Genomic DNA, 25362 nt, shown 5'->3' on the forward strand with positions numbered 1-25362 from the left:
ATTGACTTTAGATATATGATATTTATATTAAGTGCAGTAACTTGCTATAGTCCTTAATATTTGGGGGTAGTTCGTAGTAAATAATGGAGAAGTGATCTTATGATTGCAATAGAGCCAAAGATTTTAATATAAAAATAAAAACAACCAAAAAGGCACTTTGTCCTTGAACTTGCTCCTGTCCTCCGAGCATCACTCAGTGAATAAGCAGCCAAGGTTGGTGGAACTTTTGAGTGTTCTCTGACCTTAACTACAGAGCCACATGCTCTTAAGTGTAACTGAAAGGCAAAGTGCATAATGCTGAAAAGCTCTGACTTGATTTATTTTAATGAACATTACATCCCAGATGAATAACCTGTTCTCACCTCTAACTGTGGGAATAACTAACTCTTCTCTAAGATATGAAGAGTTCAGAAAAAAAGAAGAGCAAAAGAACAGAAGTATTACCTCTTATGAGGCTTGCTTCTCTGTGTTCTTCTGTGTTAAATAATCCAGATAAATCCAGGGTTTGCTGCTTTTTCCTTCTAAGGCAGGAAGAGAATAGGACTGAAATAACACATCTGAAGGTGGATGAGACAATGGCTGACGGCCAAGGAAAAGGAGAATGTTTATACTCAATAGTCTTGAATATTCTTTGTTGTGAGACATCCCCTTTGAGACCAGTGGTTTCGCAGCTTATTTACTTTCTCTGTGTGTCAGACTTAAGGGGAATATTGTGTCCTTGAGAACCACCGGCTAGCAGGATGCGTGTTACCTCAGATTAGGTTAGGGTTTCCAGAAATGAGACCAGAGTGATGACTGAGGGGAATCTGAGGACTCCTGGTAACCCTTTTATCCACTGGCCGACTAAAGTCTACCTCTTAAAGTGGTGTTCAAAGGTGGTTTTTGTTTTGTTTTTCTCTCTCTCAAAGACACACTTTAAGGTAAATTGGAGCATAATATGGGGAAAACAAATGTTATACCTATATTTCTCTCAGTTTAAAAGCCCAAATGGCTCTCTATTACTGAAAGTTATAAATTTGGAGTCAGTTTTTTAGGATTAAAAAAAAAATTCTATTGACTAACAGAAGGAAAAAAAGTCACTCTACAGATAAGGATTTCATGTACATGTCCGAAAAAAGTTTGATTTTTCTACAAATGTTGATTATAAAATGGTTTGTGTGCTCCATAATTTGGGTACTTTTTACTTGAAAAAAGACAAGTTATGCTAGATTTTATTCTTGTTTCTGTTTTATGGATTTATGGTTTCTATTTTAATTTTTATAACTGCTCTCTTAATAAGTTCTGAGGAAGCAAAAACTGATACCAAAACAGACATTTCAATAGACAATATTCAGTATAATTAAAATCAAAAGTTATCTTATATTAGTAGTTTCATTCATTTTGATGAAACAATTTTGTGTCCCCCTTATAAATTTTGGCTTTACCCTGTACTGACCTTCATAAACATCATTTCAACATATTTAATTGAAGAAAATTTTTTTTGATATAATAAGAATTATATAATCAAGTTATTCTTTCTGTCAGAATTAAGATAAACAAATAAAAATTCTCCCCTTTAAAATCATGTATGAATAATTCTAAACTAATTTTTCATACCCTGGGAAATTTTGCTTTCAAATGAGAAATTTGAAAATCCTAGTAAAGCTAAGACATTTAGATTTACTAAATTGATCTAGATTTATACCAGTAAATCTAATAGACCTCACTGTGGTTTTGCTACGATTACTTCCTTACAGTAAATTTCATCGTGAGTCTTGACACCTGAGATTCTTCAATTGTTTTGTTTTCTTTCTGCAGAAAATATTACAGCAAAGCATATTGTGAGTAATGATAGCTCGGATAGTGATGATGAATCACAAGAACCCAAAGGTAAGAGAGCTGGAACCTCCTCTGGCAGAAGTGATTAGGAAAGGACATGAATGTTTTGTCTGATTTTCTCACTCAAGATGCTAATGGTAGTCTCTGCTTAAGGCATTGAGTGATAGAATGGTAGCTTTCAATTCAGAGCAAGAATTAATGCCATATACGTAATAAAATATGCAACACAAAAGTTGCATATTTTAAAATATGCAATAATTAAAAGTTATTTCATTTCTTTTAAATACCTCAAAAATATTATCAGTTGAACAGAGAACAAACTGAGATGGTAGAAATACCAAATTCTGTGTTAAGTCTGATTAGAGCACCAGGCTTCTCAACATGGAAATTGTGATTTGGGAACATTTTTACATGGCTTTAATAACTAAAATTTAATCTTTAAAAATCTTGTTATTAAGTAACCTGTAGAAAATGATGTTCTCCCTCCATTCCTGAGCCTTATCCCATTGCCAATATTCTGTCTCTCAGGAAGGGATCAGTGATGAAGTGGAGTAGAATTATTGAGAAATTTTTGTTTTGTATATTACTTTGTAGTACAAGTGAGTACTTCTACACCTTAACAAGGCAGTTTTTAGCTTTGTGTGGATCACGATAGTCAATGGGGAGTCGGGGAAGAGATAAGGCAAGGATCACGGATATTTGTTGCAATTGTTATGTGGTAAAATGGAATGATTTTACATTTTGACACAGCCATTGGTACAAATATTCCCAATAGCTCAAAAGCCAAAACAAATAAACAAAAAACAAAGAGAAGATTTTATAACAACTGGGTGAACATGTCCTGTTATAGTTTGAATATAATCATCTAGATTTTAAAAGATATTAAATGCTTTCTTGTCCAAAACCTAAAGAACTCCACCAGCCAAGGTATAGATATTGGAAGAGCCTGTTTAATCTTTGCTGAATCAACACTAAAATTAAAGTTCTCTTTTCATAGCTGGGCTGTTATTTTTCAGTTGTTCTGGTCTTTTTTTTTTTTTTTGAATTTCCTTTTAATGAAGGGAGATAGTACAAAGGGGATAGATAGCATATGCCTAGCATTTCTAGAATTAATTATATATTGATTTGGGGGCTATCAAGTAGATGTAATAATGGTTTATCAATTATTAAGTAAATTGCCAAAATGATCAGTACATTTGATCACCTCTGCAGTACTAGCTGGTTTTCTTAAGGCTGAGAGTTCAAGGACCCTCTGAATATGGCTGCTTTGGTTTTAGTGCCAGCCTACATTGGAGAATGATATTTAGGATGTTTCTGAGGATTTCTTATTAGCTCTTAATATTCATTTTTTTAAATGGCCTTTATTTATTAGAGTAGTTTTAGACTCACAGCAAAATTGAGCAAAAAGTACAGAGTTCCCATATATTTCCTGCACCCACACACATAACCTTCACCACTTTCAGCATCTTATACCAGAGTGGTACATTTATTGCAATCAATGAACCTGTACTGACACATCATTATCACCCAAAGTCCAAGCTTTAGGATTCACTCTTGGTGTTGTATATCTACAGGTTTTCACAAATGTATAATGACATGTATCTACCTTTATAGTATCATACAGAGTACTTTCACTGCCCTAAAATCTTCTGTGCTCTATTTATCCCTCTGCATCCCTCCCCCAGCCCCTGGCAACCACTGATTTTCTTACTGTCACCATCATTTTGCCTTTCTAGAATGTTATATAGTTGGAATCATACAGTGTGTAGCCTTTTCAGATTGGCTTCTTTCACTTAGTAATATGCATTTAAGTTTCCTCCATGTCTTTTTATGGCTTGATAGCTCATTTCTTTTTAGCACTGAATAATATTTCTTGTCTGGATATACCATAGTTTATCTGGTTACCTACTGAAGAATATCTTGGTGGCTTTCAAATTTTGGCAGTTATGAATAATGCTGCTATAAACATCCATGTTCAGATTTTTGTCTGGATATGTTTTCAACTCCTTTGCCTAAAAATCAAGAAGCATGATTTCTGTATCATGTGATAATAAAGTTTTGTAAGAAGCTTCCAAACTGTCTTGCAAAGTAATTGTTCCATTTTGTGTTTCCACCAGCAATGTATGAGAGTTCCTGTTGCTCCACATCCTCACCAGCATTCGGTGCTGTCAGTGTTTTGGATTTTGACATTTCTAATAGGTGTGTAGTGTCATCTTGGTGTTTTAATCTGCATTTCCTTGATGACATGTGACATGGAACATCTTTTCATATACTTACTTGCCATCTATATGTCTTCTTTGGTGAGGTGTCTACTAAGGTCTTTTGCCTTTTTTTTTTTTTTTTTTTTTTTTGCGGTACGCGGGCCTCTCACTGTTGTGGCCTCTCCCGTTGCGGAGCACAGGCTCCGGACGCGCAGGCTCAGCGGCCACGGCTCACGGGCCCAGCCACTCCGTGGCATGTGGGATCTTCCCGGACCGGGGCACGAACCCGTGTCCCCTGCATCGGCAGGCGGACTCTCAACCACTGCGCCACCAGGGAAGCCCCTTTTGCCCATTTTAAAATTGAGATGTTTGTTTTCTTATTGATGAGGTTTTAAAGTTCTTTGTATATTTTGGGTAACAGTCCATTATCAGATGTGTCTCTTTTTTTTTAATTTTGGGGAGGATGAGCAGTTAACAGTTTTGTTAAACAATGTTTTACTTTGAGTATAATTCTTTTTTTATTGTCTTTTTTTTTAATTGAAGGGTTAATCAATTCTCTTTCTTCTTTGGCCACCCCGCACGGCTTGTGGGATCTCAGTTCCTTGACCAGGGGTTGAACACGGGCCATGGCAGTGAAAGCCCGGAATCCTAACTACTAGGCCACCAGGGATCTCCCCAGATGTGTCTTTTGCAAATATTTCCTCCCAGTCTATGGCTTGTTTTCTCCTTCTCTTGATGCCCCTTCATTTTTAGTCATGTGATTTTGAACAAGGTCTTTAGGCATTTTCAACTTTAGTTTTTTCAAATCTACACTGGCATCATTTTACCTGCTCTCACAGAATTGCTGTAATCATCAAATTAACAAGTGCATAGAAAGGGTTTTAAGTTGTAAAGGGCTAATAAATAGAAATTTACTATTAGAATTTTAGCTAATAAGCAATAGATATGATTTATCTGTTTACTTTTGGGTTCGTCTCACAAATTATGTCATTTCCAAATACATCATAAGGAAAGCAGATCCACTGCTGGTATAGAAGTGGGATAAATTTAATAATAATAATAATAACAACAACAGTGATGATGAAGAAGAAGAAGAAAAAGAGGAGGGAGCTCCAAACCTTTGGAAAATAATTGAGTGTCTTATTCATATCCTGTGTAACTAAGATATAAATCATTCCTTTTAAAGCCTGATTCATTCTATTGATAGATTTTCTTTGTTATACTTGGCATTAGAAAAATGTGGGAATAGAAAAGACTGTATATTTGTTTTTTCATGACTAGGCAATCATCTGGATTGTTTATTGAGAGAAAGATCCCTCCATTTACTGAGCTCAGTTAAGTTAATCTTTTGAATATAAAAATCAATATTTATTTTGATCTTATGTATGTTTAGTTACCATTTATTGAAAATTATGAAGTTTGAACATAGATTCTTTTTTCTTCTCTCAACACACACACACACATACACATATAGATTTATATATGCATATATATTTATATCCAGGGTTCCCAGAAATCTGAACAGAAGGGATTTAGGTAGGGGAGATTGTACTCTACCATACAGTGTTCTTAGATTTGAGTTATGAATGAATAATATTGATGATGAGGATTATGACTCTGCTGCTATTACAACTATTTCTACTACCAACTAGTGTTTGTTGAGAATTTAACGTGGGCTTAAATTTTTCTAAGAAATTTACATGAATGTATTAACTTAGTTTATCCTCACAACAACCCTATGAGGTTTACTGATGAGGAAATGAAGACTGAGAAGGGTCAACTAACTAGTAAACAATGGAGAGAGGATTGGAACCAGGGTAGTCTGGTTCTGGAGCCACTGCTCTAAATAACTACACAATATGGCTTCCCAGTAGTAGTGATGAGTGCATAGATTTTAAGGAAAAATCATTGAAAATGGCTTCTTTTGGAAGATTCCTGAATTTTAACACATTTTAAAACATATGTTTAATTTACAGACTTTTAAACCCCAAACTTTATAAGCAAGAATGAAATGACCGTTCAGAGGGCAAATATATGTTGAATCCTTCAGTTGTCCACTCTCAGTCTGCATGATTTCTGGATGTTTATTAAACAGGACAGGGAAGGAAACTTGGGAAAGGAAGGGGATTAGCTACTGTGGATATTCCCTCTGTGTGTGTGTGTGTGTGTGTGTGTGTGTGTGTGTGTGTAGCCAGGGAAAAGAAAGAAAAGAATTGGGGAAAGGGAAAAACAGAAGTTTCTCTGGAAATTAAAGAATAGGCCAAGCAACACTGCCAAGAATACAGCCTTTAGACTGACTACTGGTAAACAGTACAGGAAGAATAAGTTAAGAACAAAAATGATTAACGGAAATATTTACTATAATTTACACAAATGTTTGTTGAATCAAAAGCTGTAGAGCTTCATCATTAATGTTAACATTCCATTGCCCAAAGATCTTTTTCATTATTATGGATTTTTGGAATCTGTATAATGATCTTTTCTTTTTTTTTTTTTTTTTTAGACTTTATTTATTATTTTCTTTGCTGTACGCGGGCCTCTCACTGCTGTGGCCTCTCCCGTTGCAGAGCACAGGCTTCAGACGCGCAGGCTCAGCGGCTATGGCTCACGGGCCCAGCCGCTCCGTGGCATGTGGGATCTTCACGGACCGGGGCACGAGCCCGCGTCCCCTGCATCGGCAGGCGGACTCTCAACCACTGCGCCACCAGGGAAGCCCCTAATGATCCTTTCTTTTTCCTTAGGCACTGAAAATGAAGAAGCAGAAAGGGAATATCAAAATGATAATCAAGCAAGTTGGGTCCAACGTATGATAATGGCCTTGGTGAGTGACTCAGCTTTGTTTAATACCAGAGAAGGACGAGCTGGGAAGGTGCACAACTTCATGCTGGGCTTGAATCTCAATACATCCTATCCGATGTCTCCTTTGAGAGACTTTACCACCCAGGAGTCCTTGGAGGAAGATGAATTGGATGCAGCTGTAGCAGGTAAGTACACAAAATGTAATCCATGGAAGCTAATTCAGGAGATCTTTCTTCCTTCTCTGGGGAGGAGCATTTTAATTATTAATAGTAATTAATTTACAATCAAATTTTAAAACATGCATTTAATGTATGAAGGGCTCTGAGTTGTTTTTTTGGAAGAAAAAATACATTGGGCAGGAAGTTGCATCGTCATGTCAGCACAAACAGTTTTCATTGAAATATTGAGGGGGACTTTGCTCCTCTCTATATTGGTCAAGGTTCACTCACAACAAACAGGAAACCCTCTCCCTTGTTTAAGCAAAAGAGGTTTAAAGTAGGTGCTTACAAAATTGTTCCAGGGCTTGGAGGAGCAAGCTCCAGGCTGAGCATCTAGGAATGACTCCAAAAACACTTCAGGATCACCGCAACAAACGCCCCCGACAATGGTGCTTGGCAGCAGAAATAGCAGAATCGTAGCCTCTGTCTCATTTCCCCCTTCAAATCTCATGTGGGTGTTTCTCCTTGGCAGAGGATAGGTCTCAGGAGATCCAGAGCTGGGAGGGAATCTGGTACACGTGGTCCTCAGCCTCTCTCTCCAGTGCAGAGCAGTAATGTGTGCCCCCTAGGGGTGTGAGTGGAGTTGAGTTCACCCATCTACAGTGTCCCTCAGGCTACTGAATCTGTCCTTCCAGTTCGCTGAAATGTTAGGTAACTTTCTTAAGACCACTTAAGAACTTTATAAGAACCCACTCACTTTCAGGTTTGTCATTTAACCAAACTCCAAAGAATACTTGCCTTGATTCTTCAGTTCCATGCATGTTCCAAATTAAAAGGTAAATTTGTCTTGGTGACTAATCACTACATACTTATCTTTCTTATAATGCTCCTGGCATCTTAAATTTTTTCTACTTCTTCATACCATCTTTTTCCCCTTAACTGCCCAAATGTCATTTCTCAATCATTTCTGCCTAAGAACATTGACAGGAGGCTATGAGAATGTAAATGGAAAATTTTCCAAAAAACTTTCTACTACTGTTTAAGGATTCTACTTATAAAAATTAGACATGGCTTTAGATCTTATTATTGTTTAGGTAATGCTGTTTCTGTTTGTTGCTTGAGCTTAAGGGAAATTGCAGAAGCAAAAGTTACCCCTGTTTTTTAAACAAGAGGAGTAGAAACTCATTATATTTTGCATTATGTTTGTGGAATCAAAGTCTAGGACATGATTATATACCTGCAATGCAAACCCTTTCATATGAACTATAATAAAAGTCTATTTGTGATAAAGTCAGTGTCTCTTTTTAAATTCATCCAAAATAAAAACACTTGACCATACAATCAATGATGTTATTTTTTTGTGTGTTACTTATGATTTAACTTATTGCTATTACAATACCAATTAAATGTATCTTCTTTAGAAACAGGCTTTATGGATGAATTATGATGGGCTTAAACAAACAAACAAAAAACTCAGCCTCGTGGAGCATTTAGGACTAGAAAGAATCATTAGTTATTTTACTCCATAGAAAAGGAAGATCAAAGAAGATAGCATAATGTTTACCTAGAATTCCTCAACTGAGCTAGAATTAGGACACTTGAATAGGCTTCTTGACATTGCTCAGAAGCCTTTCCCTTCTGCTCACTCTCTTCCTCATAGCCCTTGGTTTTATTAGTCATCGTCTTGCTGATGTAAAAATGGAAGTTTCCTTGTGTGTACTTATTACATCTGTTCTATGTTATTACTTTGATCACAATACCAAGCATAGCTCCTTCTGTGGTTTGCACAGCACAAGTTCTCCACTAGACATTTTAACAGCTTCCTGGTGGTTTTGCAATAGCTTATGTAGATTTGGAGGTGTTAGCATTGCTTGGAAAAATACAGTGCTCAGCTAAATTTGAATTTCAATTTATATATATATATATGTATATATATATATATATGTATATATATATATATATGTATATATATATATATATATATATATAGAGAGAGAGAGAGAGAGAGAAAGAGGGAATATAAGTATGCCCCTTATAACATCATTTGGGACATCCTTGTATAAAAATTGTTTGCTATTTATCTGAAATTTAAATGTAACTGGACATCCTACATTTTTATTAGATATATTTGGTACCCTTAGGAAGTCTGTCTCTTTCAATATTCTCACCATATGTCAGATTGTTCTTCATTTTCATCTTTCTTCTCTCCTTTGTTCGTTCTTGCATTGCCACAGTATTTACAGAGCTCCTTCAATGTGTGTGGCACTAGGGATCCAGTTGTCAACAAGACATGCAGTCTTTGCCCTCATGAAGATTAAAATCATTTCATGATCCTTCCTTGAAAATTTGATTCTTGGAGGGACTTATATACTTTATTTAACAATGATAGAAAAGTACAGTAAAACTAAAAGCCAGCAACCCTGATCCTGATGGAACGCTGATCCTGATGCAGTTGTAGGTCCGCGAGGATGCAAGATCTTCATTTGCCCTCTCTCTAGTGCTTGGAGGATAATAGCTGTGCATCACCTTATCTGACTTCTTTATTCGGTGCCTTTTGAAAAAAGAGTCAGGAACAGTTTTCATAAAATGACATGAAGAGATAGAAAATATTAATCATCCTAAAATATGATATTACACAGGTTGAATATTTCTTTTGTTGAGATATTTTGAAATGTTCTAACCTAAAATTGTTTTAGATTAATGAGCTCCATAAGGAACTTTAAATATTATTTCTCAGTGTGTATCTCATTAAATTATACTTCAGTCACTTTATATTTATCTGATTAAAAAAATGTATACAGCATGTTGACTTTAGTCAGAAATCCAGTTCGGTGAGTGACAAGTTCATTCAGGTTTGTTGCTTATGAACCAACATTGCTAAAAATTTTAGACTGAATATACTGAATTGATTAGTGCTTTTCAGACAAAGCCCTTACCAAAATAGACTCTGTTTATCTCCCTCTGGTTATTTCCAAATTTTAGAATAAAACTATATGTTTGAAATGAAAAGTTAAAAGGTTTATCATAAAATATTATCAACGTTGTTCATAAAATCATCATTGAAACTTTTATTTATAATACAGTTAAAATACCACAATTCAAACATTAATTAAGGTTATTTATCTTTTATTTTTAGAGAATTTTTTAATCTTATCTAGATATTATGTTGGGAAAAATCTTACATTTAGTTTACTATTTTGTTTATATGGATTTTGTTTATACAGATTAAAATTTGAGCATTTTAGAATAATCTCTCAACCTAAAATGACAAAAAGTGTATTACTTTTGTGCCTATTGCTTCACCTTGCAGACCATCTTTTGAAAACAAGAGAAATAAGATGAAAAAATTCCCCTTATTTGTTTGCTTCAAAATAGTTGTATACCTGTGGAAACTAATTTTGGAGAAGCTGCTCATTAGTTACATGACTTCTTTCCTGTTTACTTTTGTGTTTATATTATCTACTGTGACATACACCATCTGGAATTAGAAATCAAGACATGAGTTCATTTAGGCCAGAGTTCAAAACACAAACATCCAAATATTTGTACATTATAAATTGAATCTGTGTGATGTATTTGTAAAATGACCATTGTAAAATTCCACATCTGAACTGTTAAGGAAATGGTTCATAATTATAAAACAGAGATTGTTTCCTTACCTATCAAAGAACCTGATTAACTCATTCACAGGTTGGAAAACCAAGTAAACTTTAATTTACGGGAGGATGTTCTTTCATAGGGGCATTCATCAAACTCTCTATGACGTTTTAGTAGATATTAATAAATCGGGTTCAAGTTCAAATAAATTTGGAAAAACTAACAACTCCATCCCCCTCTTCACAATGCCATGGGATACCCTAATGAGTTTGAGAAATCCTACTTAAAGGTGCCTCAAGTATAGTACTTTAAAAGCAGCTTCACTTGCATTTGAATCCCAACTGTGTCATTTATTAGCTGGACAGTCCTGAGCCATTACTTAGTGTAACCTCGGCTAACAACGATAGAAAAGTAGAGTGAAACTAAAAACCAGCAACCTGATCCTGATGGACCCATAGGTTAGTGAGGAAGCAACAATCTTCATTGTTTACTCCAATGGTTGACTTATAAAATAGAAACAATTGTTACCTATCTTATAGAGTTACTGTCAGGATTAAGTAGCATCTCCACTAAAAAGTACTATTAGTCCAAGGCATAGTAAGGAAAATAGGGAACATGCATTATCATTTGTTATTATTTTAAGTTGTTGAATCTTGTGTTTCTCAAACCTATTCGATCATGGAACTCTTAATTTGTATATAGAATATCTGTTAATATCTTGCAAAACTATTTTTTTTTACAACACAATTAAGAAACATTACTTCCTGTCAGTTTATATGGAAGGTTGGAACCATGGTGTTTAGCTACATGCCAGAGCTGGGAATTGGTCCACATGATGATTCTTCTCTCAAATGTAATCTTGGATTTAAAACAGGAGAAAGGAGACTATCAGCTTCATGATGAGAAGGGAGAACTCAAACAGAATAGGAAAGAAATAGTCTGTTTCTGGTTAATTTTTTAGCTAAAATTTAAAGCATCAGTTTATAAAACCAGAGAAAAATATTTGTGAATTATCATTGTACTTTATTATTTTAGGGAAAATCATGTTACTGTAAAAAAAATTCCCATTAATGTGTTTTTAACTTTTTATGCTTAATTGTGATAAAATACACATATCAATGTGGTTTTCATGATTGATAGATGCATGTGTAGATTGCCTCTATACATTGTAGTTATTGCTTTTTTTTTAGGATTTTTTTTTGATGGACCATTTTTTAAAAGTCTTTATTGAATTTGTTACAACACTGCTTCTGTTCTATGTTTTGGTTTTTTGGCTGTGAGGCATATGGTATCTTAGCTCCCCTACCAGGGATCGAACCTGCACCCACTGCATTGGAAGGCAAAGTCTTAACCACTGGACCACCAGGGAAATCCCCAGTTATTGTTTTTTAAATTACCCATTTCAAACCCTTTTAGTCTTATGGCTGTGCCACTTTCTGAAGTAACAGTGTGACACTGTGTGTAGGGTTTAGACTTCCTGGACCTGGCTTGGAAACTTGACTCTCACAGTGTGAAACTAAACCTCTTAGGGCCTCATTTCCTTATCTTTAAAACGATACTAATAATACCTCCTTTGTCTTCTAAGGAGTTTTCTAAGGATGATAAATCTTATATATGAAATTTCTAATAGATTATAGATACTCAAAATAAAGCTGCTTTTAGGAGAAATAAAAGTACCCAAATATAAATTCCTAGCTTATTAGTAAAATAGTTTAAAACTAATAGAACATAAAGATTCATAATTTTTCATCTTTTTAAAAATCTCACATATGTAATTTTTAAACAATAAAAATTTCAGAGGAATAGATGTTACAGTTGGGTTTGATAATATATATATAATGTATATATATATTTCAATTTTACAATTCTTAAGTTTCAGGTTCTGTGACAGATAGATATTTAGAATTCTGGCTGGTGGGAAAGTACATTGTCACTACATAGATACTTGATAAGAAAATAGAATTAACCTGAAGATAATTATTTAAAGAATGGTATCTCTGCTCTCTCCTTTTTGGCCTAGGCATTCACCCTGGACATAGCAAGACTTTTCTTTTCTTTTTTAACTTGACCTGCCTTTTCATTCAGTTACATGACCTTATTCTTATCTAACACCCCCATCCACCACTGTTTCTTGGTTTTCTTTTTTAGCATATTTGTTTTTAATCTAAGACCATTTTTCACACCTTCCTACTTTCCTTCAGTACACATCACCTCAGATGTAAACTCTTTTCCACTTTACTTACAAACGTCACTAGTAAATGTTTCTAACATTCATTTGTTATTCAGTATTTTAGAGATGAGAAATTTTTATAGATATGAGAGAAGAAAACAGTGACTGTTAACTGTAGAAACTTGTAAGGATATTAATCTTTTCTTAAGTAACTAAACCAAAGTCTAATTGAGAACTGTTTCAATTCACATTGAATAAGCATCCTGGCTAATAGTCTCATTGGTGTTTTAGTTTCAGCTTCTAGTGATGATGAGGACTGTGGATTTTAATCAGACATTAAGAATTTAAAGATTTACTTTCCTCTTTGATGTCTTGCTCTTACAATGTAGTGATAAAATCGACTGTGAGAGAATTATAATCAGCATCATTCTTATTTAGAAATATATGGGGGGAATTAACATGTGATGGGTTTCTACCATGTACTGAACATTTTCCTGGGTAATAGGTATTAACTACATTTTATAGGTGATTTTATAAACACAGGTTTCTCTGATCCTCTAGTTTTTATTGTTTCCTCTATGACAATGCTCACCAATGGAATTTAAAATCTTGCTCAGATGTCATAATGCATGTCTAACATGAGCACCTTCACTCTATCCTACTGTAATAAACCTCCCTCTTGAGCTTTGTGGCCCTTCTTTCTAACAGAACAAGTAGCAACAGGTGTGAGGACCAGGGGACAGAACAAAATAATTGCATGTCATTTCATTCAGCTCAAATCAGTTTAATTCTGATCACATCTCTTTCTCCTAGGAAGAGGATTAGGAGCACCACACATAAGTGTGAACAGCAACATGTTATCAATATTATTTGTTCATAAAACGAATGATTTCTAGTCCCTGCTTTCCTTCAGATCCCTTGCCATCTCATCATACTCTCCACTTAAGTTGTAGCCACACTGTACTTCTTCAAACATACCACTCCTTACTCTGCCTCGGGGCCTTTGCTCTAGCTCCTCCTTCTCCCTGGAAAAAAATACCACCCCCTCCAAATCCTGAGAGGGCCAATTCTCTCTTATGAATCTGGTCTCAACGTCTTCTCAGAGAGGTCTCTCCTGACTGCCTGCCTGAAGTTCCTCCTTATCCTATAACCCTCTATTATTTCCTTCATTGCATTTATCGCTGCCTGAACCATCTTTTAATATATTTGTTTACTGATTTACCAGCAGTGTGCTCTATTGGAGCAGAGTTTGCATCTCTCTTGTTCAGCACCTGGAGTAGTGCCTGAAGAGTAGCAGACAATACATGTTTGCTGAATATGTCAGCTGGATTCTTCTCTTAGACTCCCATCACCTAGAGAGATGCTGTGTGGGATCCCTTCAGACTCTGCCACTCCCAAGTTGTGTCATTTTAGAGATGAATTTAACGTATTTCATCCTCCATTTATAGATATCCTCTATCCCACGTCTGTTCTAAGACTTAAGCAAGATAATGCATGAGGAAATGTTTTTAAACAGTAAAGATCTATGTAATGTGAAGTAATGCTACGACAGGGATCATGACACACAGAGTAGAGTTACTACGAGGGCCTGAGCCTTGCTTTCACTTTCCGTGTATCATCCCACTTAATCCTCACAGCAACCTTGTTGATAGAATCTTTTATTCTGATATTACAGATGAAGAAACCAGAAGTCTCCAAGCCCTGAGGGCCTAACCATAGGGAATTTTTCTCACACATTTACATAAGAAATAGTTTTAATATTCTAAATAATGTTAAATGATTGTTTAATTCATTCTTTTCTTTTCTATCCTTTTTAAAGATCCTGATGAATTTGAGCGGATATATGAGCCTCTGGATGTCAAAAGTAAAAAGATTCATGTGGTGGACAGTGGCCTCACATTTAACCTGCCATACCCCTTGATCCTGAGACCTCAAAGAGGAGTTGATCTCATCATCTCCTTTGACTTTTCTGCAAGGCCAAGTGACTCCAGTCCTCCCTTCAAGGTAAGGAGAATTTATGTAGCATTCCATTATCTGCCACATTCTTTTGCATTGCCTTGTAGCTATCTTAGTCCTCCCAATTTCTTATCCCTTTAGCCTATTTTCTACATTATTTTCAGTAATATTTCCAAAACACAGATGTGATTCAGTGAGTTCCCTGCTTAAAAAAAACTTTTAAATGACTCCCCATGACCCTTGTTCAAGTTCATAGTCCTGAGCAGGACAAGAATGATGCACTTATCTAAAGTTCATGAAGAAAATTAGGCTGAAATTTGGGGGTTAGCAGGTAAAAGATAAGTAAAACGATGCACGGGGAGTGTATACTATGAGAAGAGGAGAGGACATAAAATAGTATCTTGATGATTCAACAATAATATCAGGGGAAAAGGACAAAAACCAAGGAAATGTGCAGTGTTATAAAACCAAGTCAAGATACTTAACAACAGGAAGTCTTTGGTGAAAAGCAATTTCAATAGGGTTGAGAGGGCAGAAGTCATACTGCAGTAATTGGAGGGTTAAGTGGAAGTTAAGAAAATGGAGACAATTCTATAAACTGTTCAGGGAAGAAGGAGATGGACTATATCTGCAAGAGGATGTGGAGGATAAGAAAATTGTGTGTGTGGAGGGGTGCGTCGGAGGTACTCAAGTGTGTTTAAATGTTACGATGGTTAGGACTCATGAATGAAGAAATGTTATTGGAGAATGGAGAGATGACATACATGATAGAGTTACACCCCTGGGAAGGTTACAGGGGTAGGGAGTGGAAGGGAGATACAAAAATACAGGTGGAGAGGAGTCTGGAAATGTCCGTATTGGGACAAAAGAGACGGGGGGAACTTATGGTTATGGATGGAGGTTAGCTGTTAGGCACTGAGAAGGGAAGATGGGAAAGTACTCACTTGATAACTTCTAACTTGTAGAGTAATTAGGAGTCAGCATTATCTTTTGAGGGTGAGAGAATGGAAGAAGTGGAGACGGGGTATGAGGATAGTAAAAGTCTGCCTATATGAAGAAACAAGGGAAAGTTCTGACTAGGGCAATGTAGAATGATTCCTGGGCAGCACTCAAGTGAGACCACGAATGTTATTTGTTCCTTTTGCCTCAAACTTTCTTTAGATACAGCTCAAATGTTACCTTTCTTGACCTCCACACGTATAGTTTTAGTACAAAGGACTTAGTAAATTTTTCTAACACAGCGATTTTCATGTTCTTCTGTCCATATTTGTTTACATCATATTGCTTCCACTGTCTGTGAACTCCTTGGGGACTAGAACACTCATTGTGTGTGTGTGTGTGTGTGTGTGTGTGTGTGTGTTTTAATCATTTGGTTCTAATTGCTTTGTAAGTGGTAGCTCAAATTATGAATATGTAGGACAGTTTTTGTGGGTGAATGAATGAAATGCTGTAATAGATATGAAGTTATTATTCCCATTTCATAGATTAAGAAATGGAAACTCACAGAAATTAGGTGAAATAGTTCATGATCTCCCAGCCAGGAAGAGCAGTGATAACCCAGGTCCTTGGACATCTGTTTTCCTTTATATTGTACATGATTAAACTGTTCTTAAGACTAATAATGGTTATAACTCTTTAATATATATACAAACCTCATATTTTATTTTATTTTTATTTGTTTATTTTTAAAAAAATTTTTGGCCATGCCGCAGGGCATGTGGGATCTTAGTTCCCTGACCAGTGATCGAACCCACGCTCCCTGCAGTGGAAGCACAGAGTCTTAACCATTGAATCGCCAGGGGAAGTCCCCTAAACCTCATATTTTAAAAGTGCTTTCATATTTTACCTTTTTTGAGGCAGTTAGTGGTATTCAGACAAAGAAACAAGGATTGATGAGATAAGAAATCTCATCACATCAACAAATTAAACAAGATAATGGGCGAAAAGAGCATAGCTCAGGATCTGGCTAGGAAAGTGGTAGTTAAGAAGTAGTCAAGTTGGACCAAATTCTAAGGCTCCAGAATGAAAATGTAGTGTTTTTCTCTTTTCACTAGCTGCCTCCTTTGTACACACTGTGTGTGTACTTTTCCCTGCTCTGTGTGCTGTGTGCTGTGCACAGCAGTTAATGGTAAAACATAAGGTTTTTTTTATAACTATGTAATATCTTTGTTTATTTTTTAAATTTATTTTTATTTATTTATTTTATTTTTGGCTGTGTTGGGTCTTCTTTGTTGCGCACGGGCTTTCTCTAGTTGCGGTGAGCGGGGGCTACTCTTCGTTGTGGTGCACGGGCTTCTCACTGCAGTGGCTTCTCTTGTTGCAGAGCACGGGCTCTAGGTGCGCAATTGTCAGTAGTTGTGGCACGAGGGCTCAGTAGTTGTGGCTCGCAGGCTCTAGAGCACAGGCTCAGTAGTTGTGTTGCATGGGCTTAGTTGCTCCGCAGCATGTGGGATCTTCCCAGACTAGGGCTCGAACCTGTTTCCCCTGCACTGGCAGGCGGATTCTTAACCACTGAGCCACCAAGGAAGCCCAAAATATGGTTTTTGATCTTGATAAAATTTTAGCTTTTGGTTGGGGGGAAGACTTTTATACACAAAGTCATTTGGAAGGAAGTTAAGTAACTTATTATTAAATAGTTACTTGGGTTTATATAACTAGGTGTATTATAGGAGATCCATACGAAAATAGATTGGTGTGTCCTGGAGTAGATAAACAGGGAAATAAATGAAATAGGATGAAAATGGCACAGAAATGGCAATCAGCACATCTGAGGAGTGATCTGGTTAGAGTGATAGATATTACACTCCCGTTAGGAGTTTACGGTTGGATGATAGCAAACAGAGAATCAGTGAAGCATTTCCAGCAGACAAATGACCTCATGAAATTGGAATTTTAGCATGATTAATCTGATAATGGAAAGTAGGATGAATTGGAGGATGGAGAACAAAAAATTAAAATTAAGAGAGATTTACTGTAATGCAAGCATAAGACAGTGAAGTACTGAACCAGGGCAGGTGACTGTGAAAACCAAGAGCAGGATTTGATGACCCATGAGCAGCAATGGCAGGTTAGCTTCAATAGATGACGCTACCATGATAGTTTAGAAGCTCATTCTGGTGGTAAGAGAAGCTGATTATTCATTTCACCAGCGGGGGTGTAAAATGTCAAAGCTATCATTTTATATATGAATCAGAGCTCCACTACATTAATGAACTGATATTGGAAGAAGGTTTTAGAATATTACTTTGTATCTCTAAAAAGAACCATTGTACTTTGTCTAGTTTTTAAACATACTTTGATTCACTATTTCCAATTAAGAAGAATACTTGTAAAAAATTTGGAATATACGTCAAGTGCTTCTGCTATTCATAGACAATGGCTACTGATATTTTGGTTTTTACTTTTTTTCTCTCTTCACTGTGTGTGTGCATGCATGTGTGTGTGTTTATCAACACTAGGGTCATATATTTTTGCTTCTTTCTACTTAAAGTTACATTGTGAGCATTTTACTATGCCATTAAATATTTTTTAAAACATAATTTTAAGCACAGCATGATAGCTTTATATGTGGTTATGCATGAATTTATTTAACGATGCTCTCTTTTCACCTTTTAGGTTATTGCTATCTTGTCACCTTTTTCCTCTAATGATCATCCTTGTGCATGAATCTTTAATCACGGTTTTTATTATTTCTTTAGTTGGCTTCTTAGATATGCATTAGTTAAGATTTTTAATAAGTGTTTCCAGGTCACTTTCCAAAAAAGCTGCACTGTTTTACATTACTATATTAGATTGTACATGCAAGCCCTTGTTTTACACAGCTTTGCTGGCATGAAAAAAATATTACAGCTGTTCATGCTAATAGATGTGCTTTAGAATTATTTTGTCAGTTCCTTACATCCTACCCCTCTTCCTCATATGTGAATATATACTTTATCCTTCAACTATTGGTTAAATTGGTTATTGGTTAATATATCCTTTAACCAATAATAATTGGTTATTGGTTAATATATCCCTTAACTAACCTTTAACTATCCTTTAACTATTGGTTTAGTATAGCATGAAGCCTGTAATTCTGGAATGAATCAGAGACTTAATATAAAGGAAATTGCAATATATTATATGTAATACATTTTTTCCTCCAAAAATGAACTTCAGGAAATTCAAAGTGAACAAAATGAACTTTTCAGGCTCATTTGAAATACTGAAAATGACTTTTTAAACTTATGAGTGTTGTTATATAGAGTGTCATTATAATAATATTCATTTCAATATGGATCTAAAAGATTACTCATATATAATTTTTAAATTAATAAGAATATACTATTAATGCTAAAGTAGAATAGTTATTTTAGGTATAATATTGTAAGGTTTAAAAATTGAATCTACATCAAAGTTTTTGATAGAAGGGGAGAAGCTCCAATGCAATACCTGGATATAAGCAATATGATTTTATTAAGGTGATTAAATAGTGAATAATTTTCTATTTTTGAGACTAAAATATCAATACCATTTGAAATTAAAGAGTAGAGCAAAAAAATTAGAACCGTTAACTTTATTTCATAAGCATTTCATAAGTATAGTTAAATCTCAGATTTTGTCAGGGAGATAGAGAATGATGGATATGGCTTTTGATAAAGGCAACAAAGTTCATATATTTTATAACTGACCTTGAAAGGTCATGACGTCAATGTTAGTGATACTGGAGGTTTTTTTGTTTTGTTTTTTTTTAGATTAGTGGGCACACACCCTAATAATAGTCCAAATATTAAGAGCCTCATGATTCTAAATAGTGTTATTAAATGATTTAAGAAAAACAGCTCTGTGTTTCATTTTGTCAAGTTTCTTTTTGTTAACCATTTAGTAACTTAGATATATGCTATCCAAATTCATTTTACCAGTAGGATCCATCCAGGGAAAATTTTAATAGGATTTATCTTAAATTTTGATCATAAAAATAAGCCAGGGTCTTCATATTCAAGTCTGCAAAATAAACAGACTAAATTTAGGGGGAAATAATTTTGGATGTCTTGAGGAGAAAACAAGGAATATAGGGAAATTTAGTTTACTACTGGAGAGTTTTTTCCTTTACCTTACAAAATTTTATGGAGAATAATAGATTTGGGGTGTTATGCCATAAATTATATTATTTTAGATTATGTTGCTGTATATTGGACATAAATCTCACTGTTTTTCAGGCCTTTTTAAATGCTTAATGACCAGAAGCCAGAACAATGGGTTCATTCTCTTAAAAATAAAAGAGAAAGAAAGGGGAATTCCCTGGCGGTCCAGTGGTTAGGATGCTGCGCTCTCACTGCCGAGGGCCCAGGTTCGATCTCTGGTCGGGGAACTAAGATCCCACAAGCCATGTGATGCAGCCAAAAAAATAAAATAAAATAATAAATAAATAAAAATAAAAAGAAAGAAGGAAGGAGAGAAGGAGGCAATGAAGGAAAGAGAAAAAGAAGAGAGAAGCAAGGAAAATTTGAAATGAGCCAGTCTTTACAAATTATAGAAGCAATATATCTAAATTAACTTTATCTCCCTATATTTTCATTCAAGGTCAAAATTTCATTTACCCACAAATAACACAGAAAAAGAATCTGTATTTTTCCACACTAACTAGATTTATTTATTGACCTTATGGCATGATCCTTGATTTAGAACCTCTGTATATGATGTACTTATGGTTTTTAGGTTGGATGAAACCAGCATGGCCAAACCAATCCAAGTGTTAGCTCTGTGGGCGTCAGTCCACCATGTCTAATGAAAGGAACTGCATGTTATTAAATGAAGCATTTACAGATTTACCTCTTGTGTTAGTTTCCTGGGGCTGCAATAACAAACTACCACAAACATGGTGGATTAAAACAACAGAAGTGTATTCTCTCACAGTTCTGGAGGCCAGAAATCGAGATCAAGGTGTCCTCGGGGCCACACTCCCTCCAAAAGCTCTACAGGAGAATTCTTCCTTGCCTTTTTCAGTTTCTAGTAACTCCAGGCTTTCCTTGGCTTGGGGCTGTATAACTCCAATCTCAGCCCCTGTCTTCCTATGGCCTTCTCCTCTGCATGTGTGTTCTTGTAAGAACATTTGTCTTTGGATTTATGGCTCACCCAGCTAATCCACAATGATCTCATCTCCAGACCCTTAATTACATTTGCAAAAACCCCTTCTCCAAATGAGGTTGCATTCACAGGTCTTGGGGGTTGAGGGCATGGACTTGTCTTTTGGAGGGCCACCATTCAACCCATTACACCTGTATTGGTCATGGAGGATCAGATGCCTTGTGATGAGGAGATATACCCAACATTAATTTCTCCTTACATATTTTGGTGAATGTATAGTAACCTCTTAGTGAAAAAGAACTAAGGAGAAGTACAAAGTGCTCTGTAAATTCTATACACTGTTAGATATAGAAAATTATTTCATGTCTGTTGCATTATAAAGCTCTTGGAATCTAATATAATACATTTTTTGGAAGTGGGAATGACCATAACCACAAAATAATGAATTCTAAATTGTTGTTTATATCCATTGTATCTTATACAATTGTTGCTTCAATAATTTTTAAAAATTCTGTAAATTTTTTTACACAATTATACTCCATACCTCTCCCCAATCTAAAAATAGATTTTGCATAATGAGAAATATCTTAGAAAACACATAGCCTAGGTTTATACAGAAAAAAACCCTCATTTCCTCTAGAGAAAAGCTAATTTATTATACATATATAGATTAAATTTAAGTATATATTTATTTACATATATAAATAAATAAAATGGCATATATATGCCATTAACACTATAGTTTGAATATATTTCTATGTTATTTAGATTGTTTTTCCTATCCTTCAAGATGTTTTAGTACTTAAAAATGAGCACAAATATCTTACAAAGTATCACTTGGAAGGACACTATCAAGTTTTTATCTCCACAGAAAATCATTTTAGTTAGTACTATGTAAATTTACCATGAATTAGTCTGTGGAAATCTGAAGTGTCTGAGGTGTCAAACAATAACCAAAATGGATGGTTAGAACACAGTTCTGGCATATTGCTGTAATTTGTGGAGCAGCAATTTTTTTGCTCACTGCATTCTTCTAAAATACTCTTTTCAAACTCGTCTGCTCTACTTATAGTTGTGTCATTGTTTCTTAGCCACTACAGACAGAGAAACAAGACATCAGAGAGGAGATGGTTTTTCCATCCTGTAATCACTGCCTTTATAGTCATCAGTTTTTAATCTTTTCCATGTCAGGATCATATAAGGAAAGGGAAAGTTTCCATCACTTCCTGATTCCAGCGTAAAATATTTATCTAAAAATAGCTCGGTCTTTTACCTCACACAATTCCCCTTTTCCTCTTTCTCCACACATCCACACATCACTGGTCATACCCTTGAGTCATGTTTGGAAACACTAGAAAGCTCCTTCTTTTCCTTGTTCTCACGCAATTCCACAGCGTGAACTTTTAGTTTTATTTTGATGTTGAATAATCCTTAATGAATAACTGTGAACAGCGCTAGACAAGAAATAGCAGGCTGAATAATTCAACTGAACAGGAAGAAAAATGATTTAGAGATAAAAGTTTTCTCAAGTTTCAAACAAGCAATTATTCATATATATGTATGGGATTTTCAGTGAAATATAATCACATTTAGCTTAACAGTTTATGAAACAAATGCTTTAATATAAATCAAATCCTTTGTTCTCCCAGATTTTTATTTCTCAGTAAATGGCATTGAGAGAGTCGATCAACTTAAAATTCACGACATTCTAGAAGCATCAGGAACAGTGAAAGTTCAGTGAAAAACATATTTTTCTCTGAATTTAAGGTGCTATTTTATTTTATTATTTTTTTAACATCTTTATTGGAGTATAATTGCTTTACAACGGTGTATTAGTTTCTGCTTTATAACAAAGTGAATCAGCCCTCTTGCGTCTCCCTCCCACCCTCCCTATCCCACCCCTCTAGGTGGTCACAAAGTATAAGGTGCTCTTTTAAAGTACTTGTTTTCTTAAATATAAATTACTGAGTTTTTAAAAATACATGATCTCATTTAATCCTCACAGCAATGTTCAGGAAGATAATAGTGCTAACTTTATTTTACAACTCATTTATGTATATATGAGTTGCTGAGAAATAAGAAACAGCTGAAATGTAGATAAAATGGGATTGGGAGCCTGCTATTTCAAGGATAGTACACAACCTGGTCCATGTGCATTGATTGTTACTTATGATCCCTATGGTGCCATTAGGAGAGCATCACTGCATAATTCCTCCCACAAAATAATTTCTTCCCTGTTTAGCTGTAGTGATAAGCAGTTTGTCTCAGATCACCAAGCTTGCAAGTCAAGATGTGCTGGGCCTTTCAGGCTGCACAGCCCAGGCATGAAGCCATCCATCATGTTCCCTGCCTCTTCCATACTGCACTATCATATCTATTTTTAATATTTCCTATTGATTTATAATCCCTAAGTATCCAAGGACAGCCTCTCTCTTATGCCTAGAATATAGGTGCTCAATTATAACGTTGAATGAATAAATAAGCTCTCTGAGGAAATAGTCCAGGTATACTGCAAAATCTCATGGCAAATAAATACTTTTTTTCATAGCATTTGCCACAGTTTTAAACCTGAAGTGTTATTTGATTACTATCTCTCACCTACCAGGCTATGTACATCCCATAAGAACAAGAGTTTCACTCAGTGTTATGTCCCTACCTCCTAGCATGGAACTTAGATTGGCAACTAATGATTATCACTGAATGAATCAATGTGATTACAAGAGTAGTTAAAAAACTTAAGATGATAGTGATCATTTCTCTAAAACTTCCCTTCTTTAGGGATTTCCCCAATACCATTGCTATCTCTCTCCCTTTTCCCTCTTTTCTTTCTTCACTTTTCCCCTTCCATCTCCTTTCTTCTCTTTACTGACATTTATTTGTCAAATATTTGTATAGCATGAAATATGTGACAGGCATGGTTCTAAATAATGCACTCATATTAATTTATTTAATTCTAACAGCAGTCTTATGAAATATGTACCATCATTGCCATCTTTACTTTATATTTGAGGATATTGGGTGTGGAGACATTAAGGAACATGCCCAAAGTCCCAGAGCTTGCACTTTAACTCAGGCAATCTGGCCCTGGAGTTGGTGCTTTTCCCACTACGACAGTCTGCTTATTTGTCACTTTTGCCCTTCAGCTGCATTTCAGTAGAAATAAGCTCTATTCGTTGCACCTCTCTGTATTGATTTATGTTCTTTAGTTTAAATTTAATTATTTTTTGTGCTTACCAATTGTGTTAGTCAGCCTTGATGCAGAAACAAACCTGAAACCTCAGTAGTCGACAGCAAACTTATATTTCTTGGTCACGTTACATGTCAGTGAATGCAAATTAGCTCTGTGGCTGTGTGCCAGGTGTCTTCTCATTCCAGTGGGGATGTATAAGCCTTTTATCTGGAAGGAAGTTCATATGTGGAAGCAATGACAATCTGCTACGCCCATTAACTAACCCTTGGTTCCTCTGTATGGCCAATTCTTGGCCACTGCACATAGAATAACAAATGATGCCAGAAGCTCAGCTTCTTTTCATAAACAAAAGAAAAAAAAAGGTAATTCAGGGCAACTCAACGTTTTTGCATTCAGAAAATGTATTAATTTTTAATCAGTTTTGTGGAGAAGATGCAGGTAAAAAATCAGTAACACAGTACTCCTCATTCTGCTTCAACAGATTTTTTTTGACTCTGAAGGGTTAAAAAGCATTCACTTGGCTTATAAATGCCCAGAACTCATAATATATACTTATTTCTCTAGCAATTGCATCGACGTAATTTCATTCAGTTCAGTTCATTAATAATTTTTCAATGCCTCCTATGGAACTAGCCCTATACAAAAAGTTGACAAAATAATAGTGAGTTTGTTTATGGAGTAATTTTATATTTTTTGAGATTGATAAGCTTCTTAAGAACAGTGTCATTTTTCATCCTAACAAGGAGCATACTGCTAGCACATAGTAGACACCTAACTAATATTGAATAATGTGCAGACCAACTGAACAAATGATCTTTCCCTCTCTTCCATAGGAACTTCTACTTGCAGAAAAGTGGGCTAAAATGAATAAGCTCCCCTTTCCAAAGATCGATCCTTATGTGTTTGATCGAGAAGGACTGAAGGAATGCTATGTCTTTAAACCCAAGAATCCTGATGTTGAGAAAGATTGCCCAACTATCATCCACTTTGTTCTGGCCAACATCAACTTCAGAAAGTACAAGGCTCCAGGTACATTGGGAGTTATATTCTGTAAAGTCTGATAAAGACTAACATTAAGCTGGTTCATGCTGACACTGCCATACCAACTATCACAACATTGAACACTTCCCTTACCTTGATAAATGGCTACTATCCTGAGACCCCGAGTACTCCCCCTCTTTCTTAGCCCAAGATCCCCTGGCTCCTTATAATTCAGAAACTGAAGGGTGAACAACTAGCTCAGTAAAAATCTCTGGAACTTTACTCCACAACCTCAGATTGTATTTGTTCTGATTAATTGGTACCCTTGTCATAGGCATTGTTAAATATTTTAAATACTACCCTTGTAAGGGAGGCTTTGTTTCAGAACAAATCATGCAAAAAATTCTGGGAATGTTAACTGACCAT

The 25362-nt window shown here is 35.4% G+C and overlaps 1 protein-coding gene across 2 annotated transcripts in view; it reads left to right on the forward strand.

Moving 5' to 3' along the window:
- The window catches only part of PLA2G4A (phospholipase A2 group IVA), a 159112-nt gene that overhangs the window by 121613 nt on the left and 12137 nt on the right, over positions 1-25362 (forward strand). For both annotated transcript variants that reach the window (XM_081225468.1, XM_081225469.1), the window contains 4 exons: positions 1798-1869; positions 6761-7003; positions 14563-14747; positions 24789-24984. In XM_081225468.1, the coding sequence (XP_081081594.1) occupies positions 1798-1869; positions 6761-7003; positions 14563-14747; positions 24789-24984 (696 nt within the window). The remainder of the gene's footprint in view (positions 1-1797; positions 1870-6760; positions 7004-14562; positions 14748-24788; positions 24985-25362) is intronic.

This window comes from Mesoplodon bidens, assembly GCF_964165515.1.
Source record: "Mesoplodon bidens genome assembly, chromosome: 2".
Lineage (NCBI taxonomy): Eukaryota > Metazoa > Chordata > Mammalia > Artiodactyla > Ziphiidae > Mesoplodon > Mesoplodon bidens.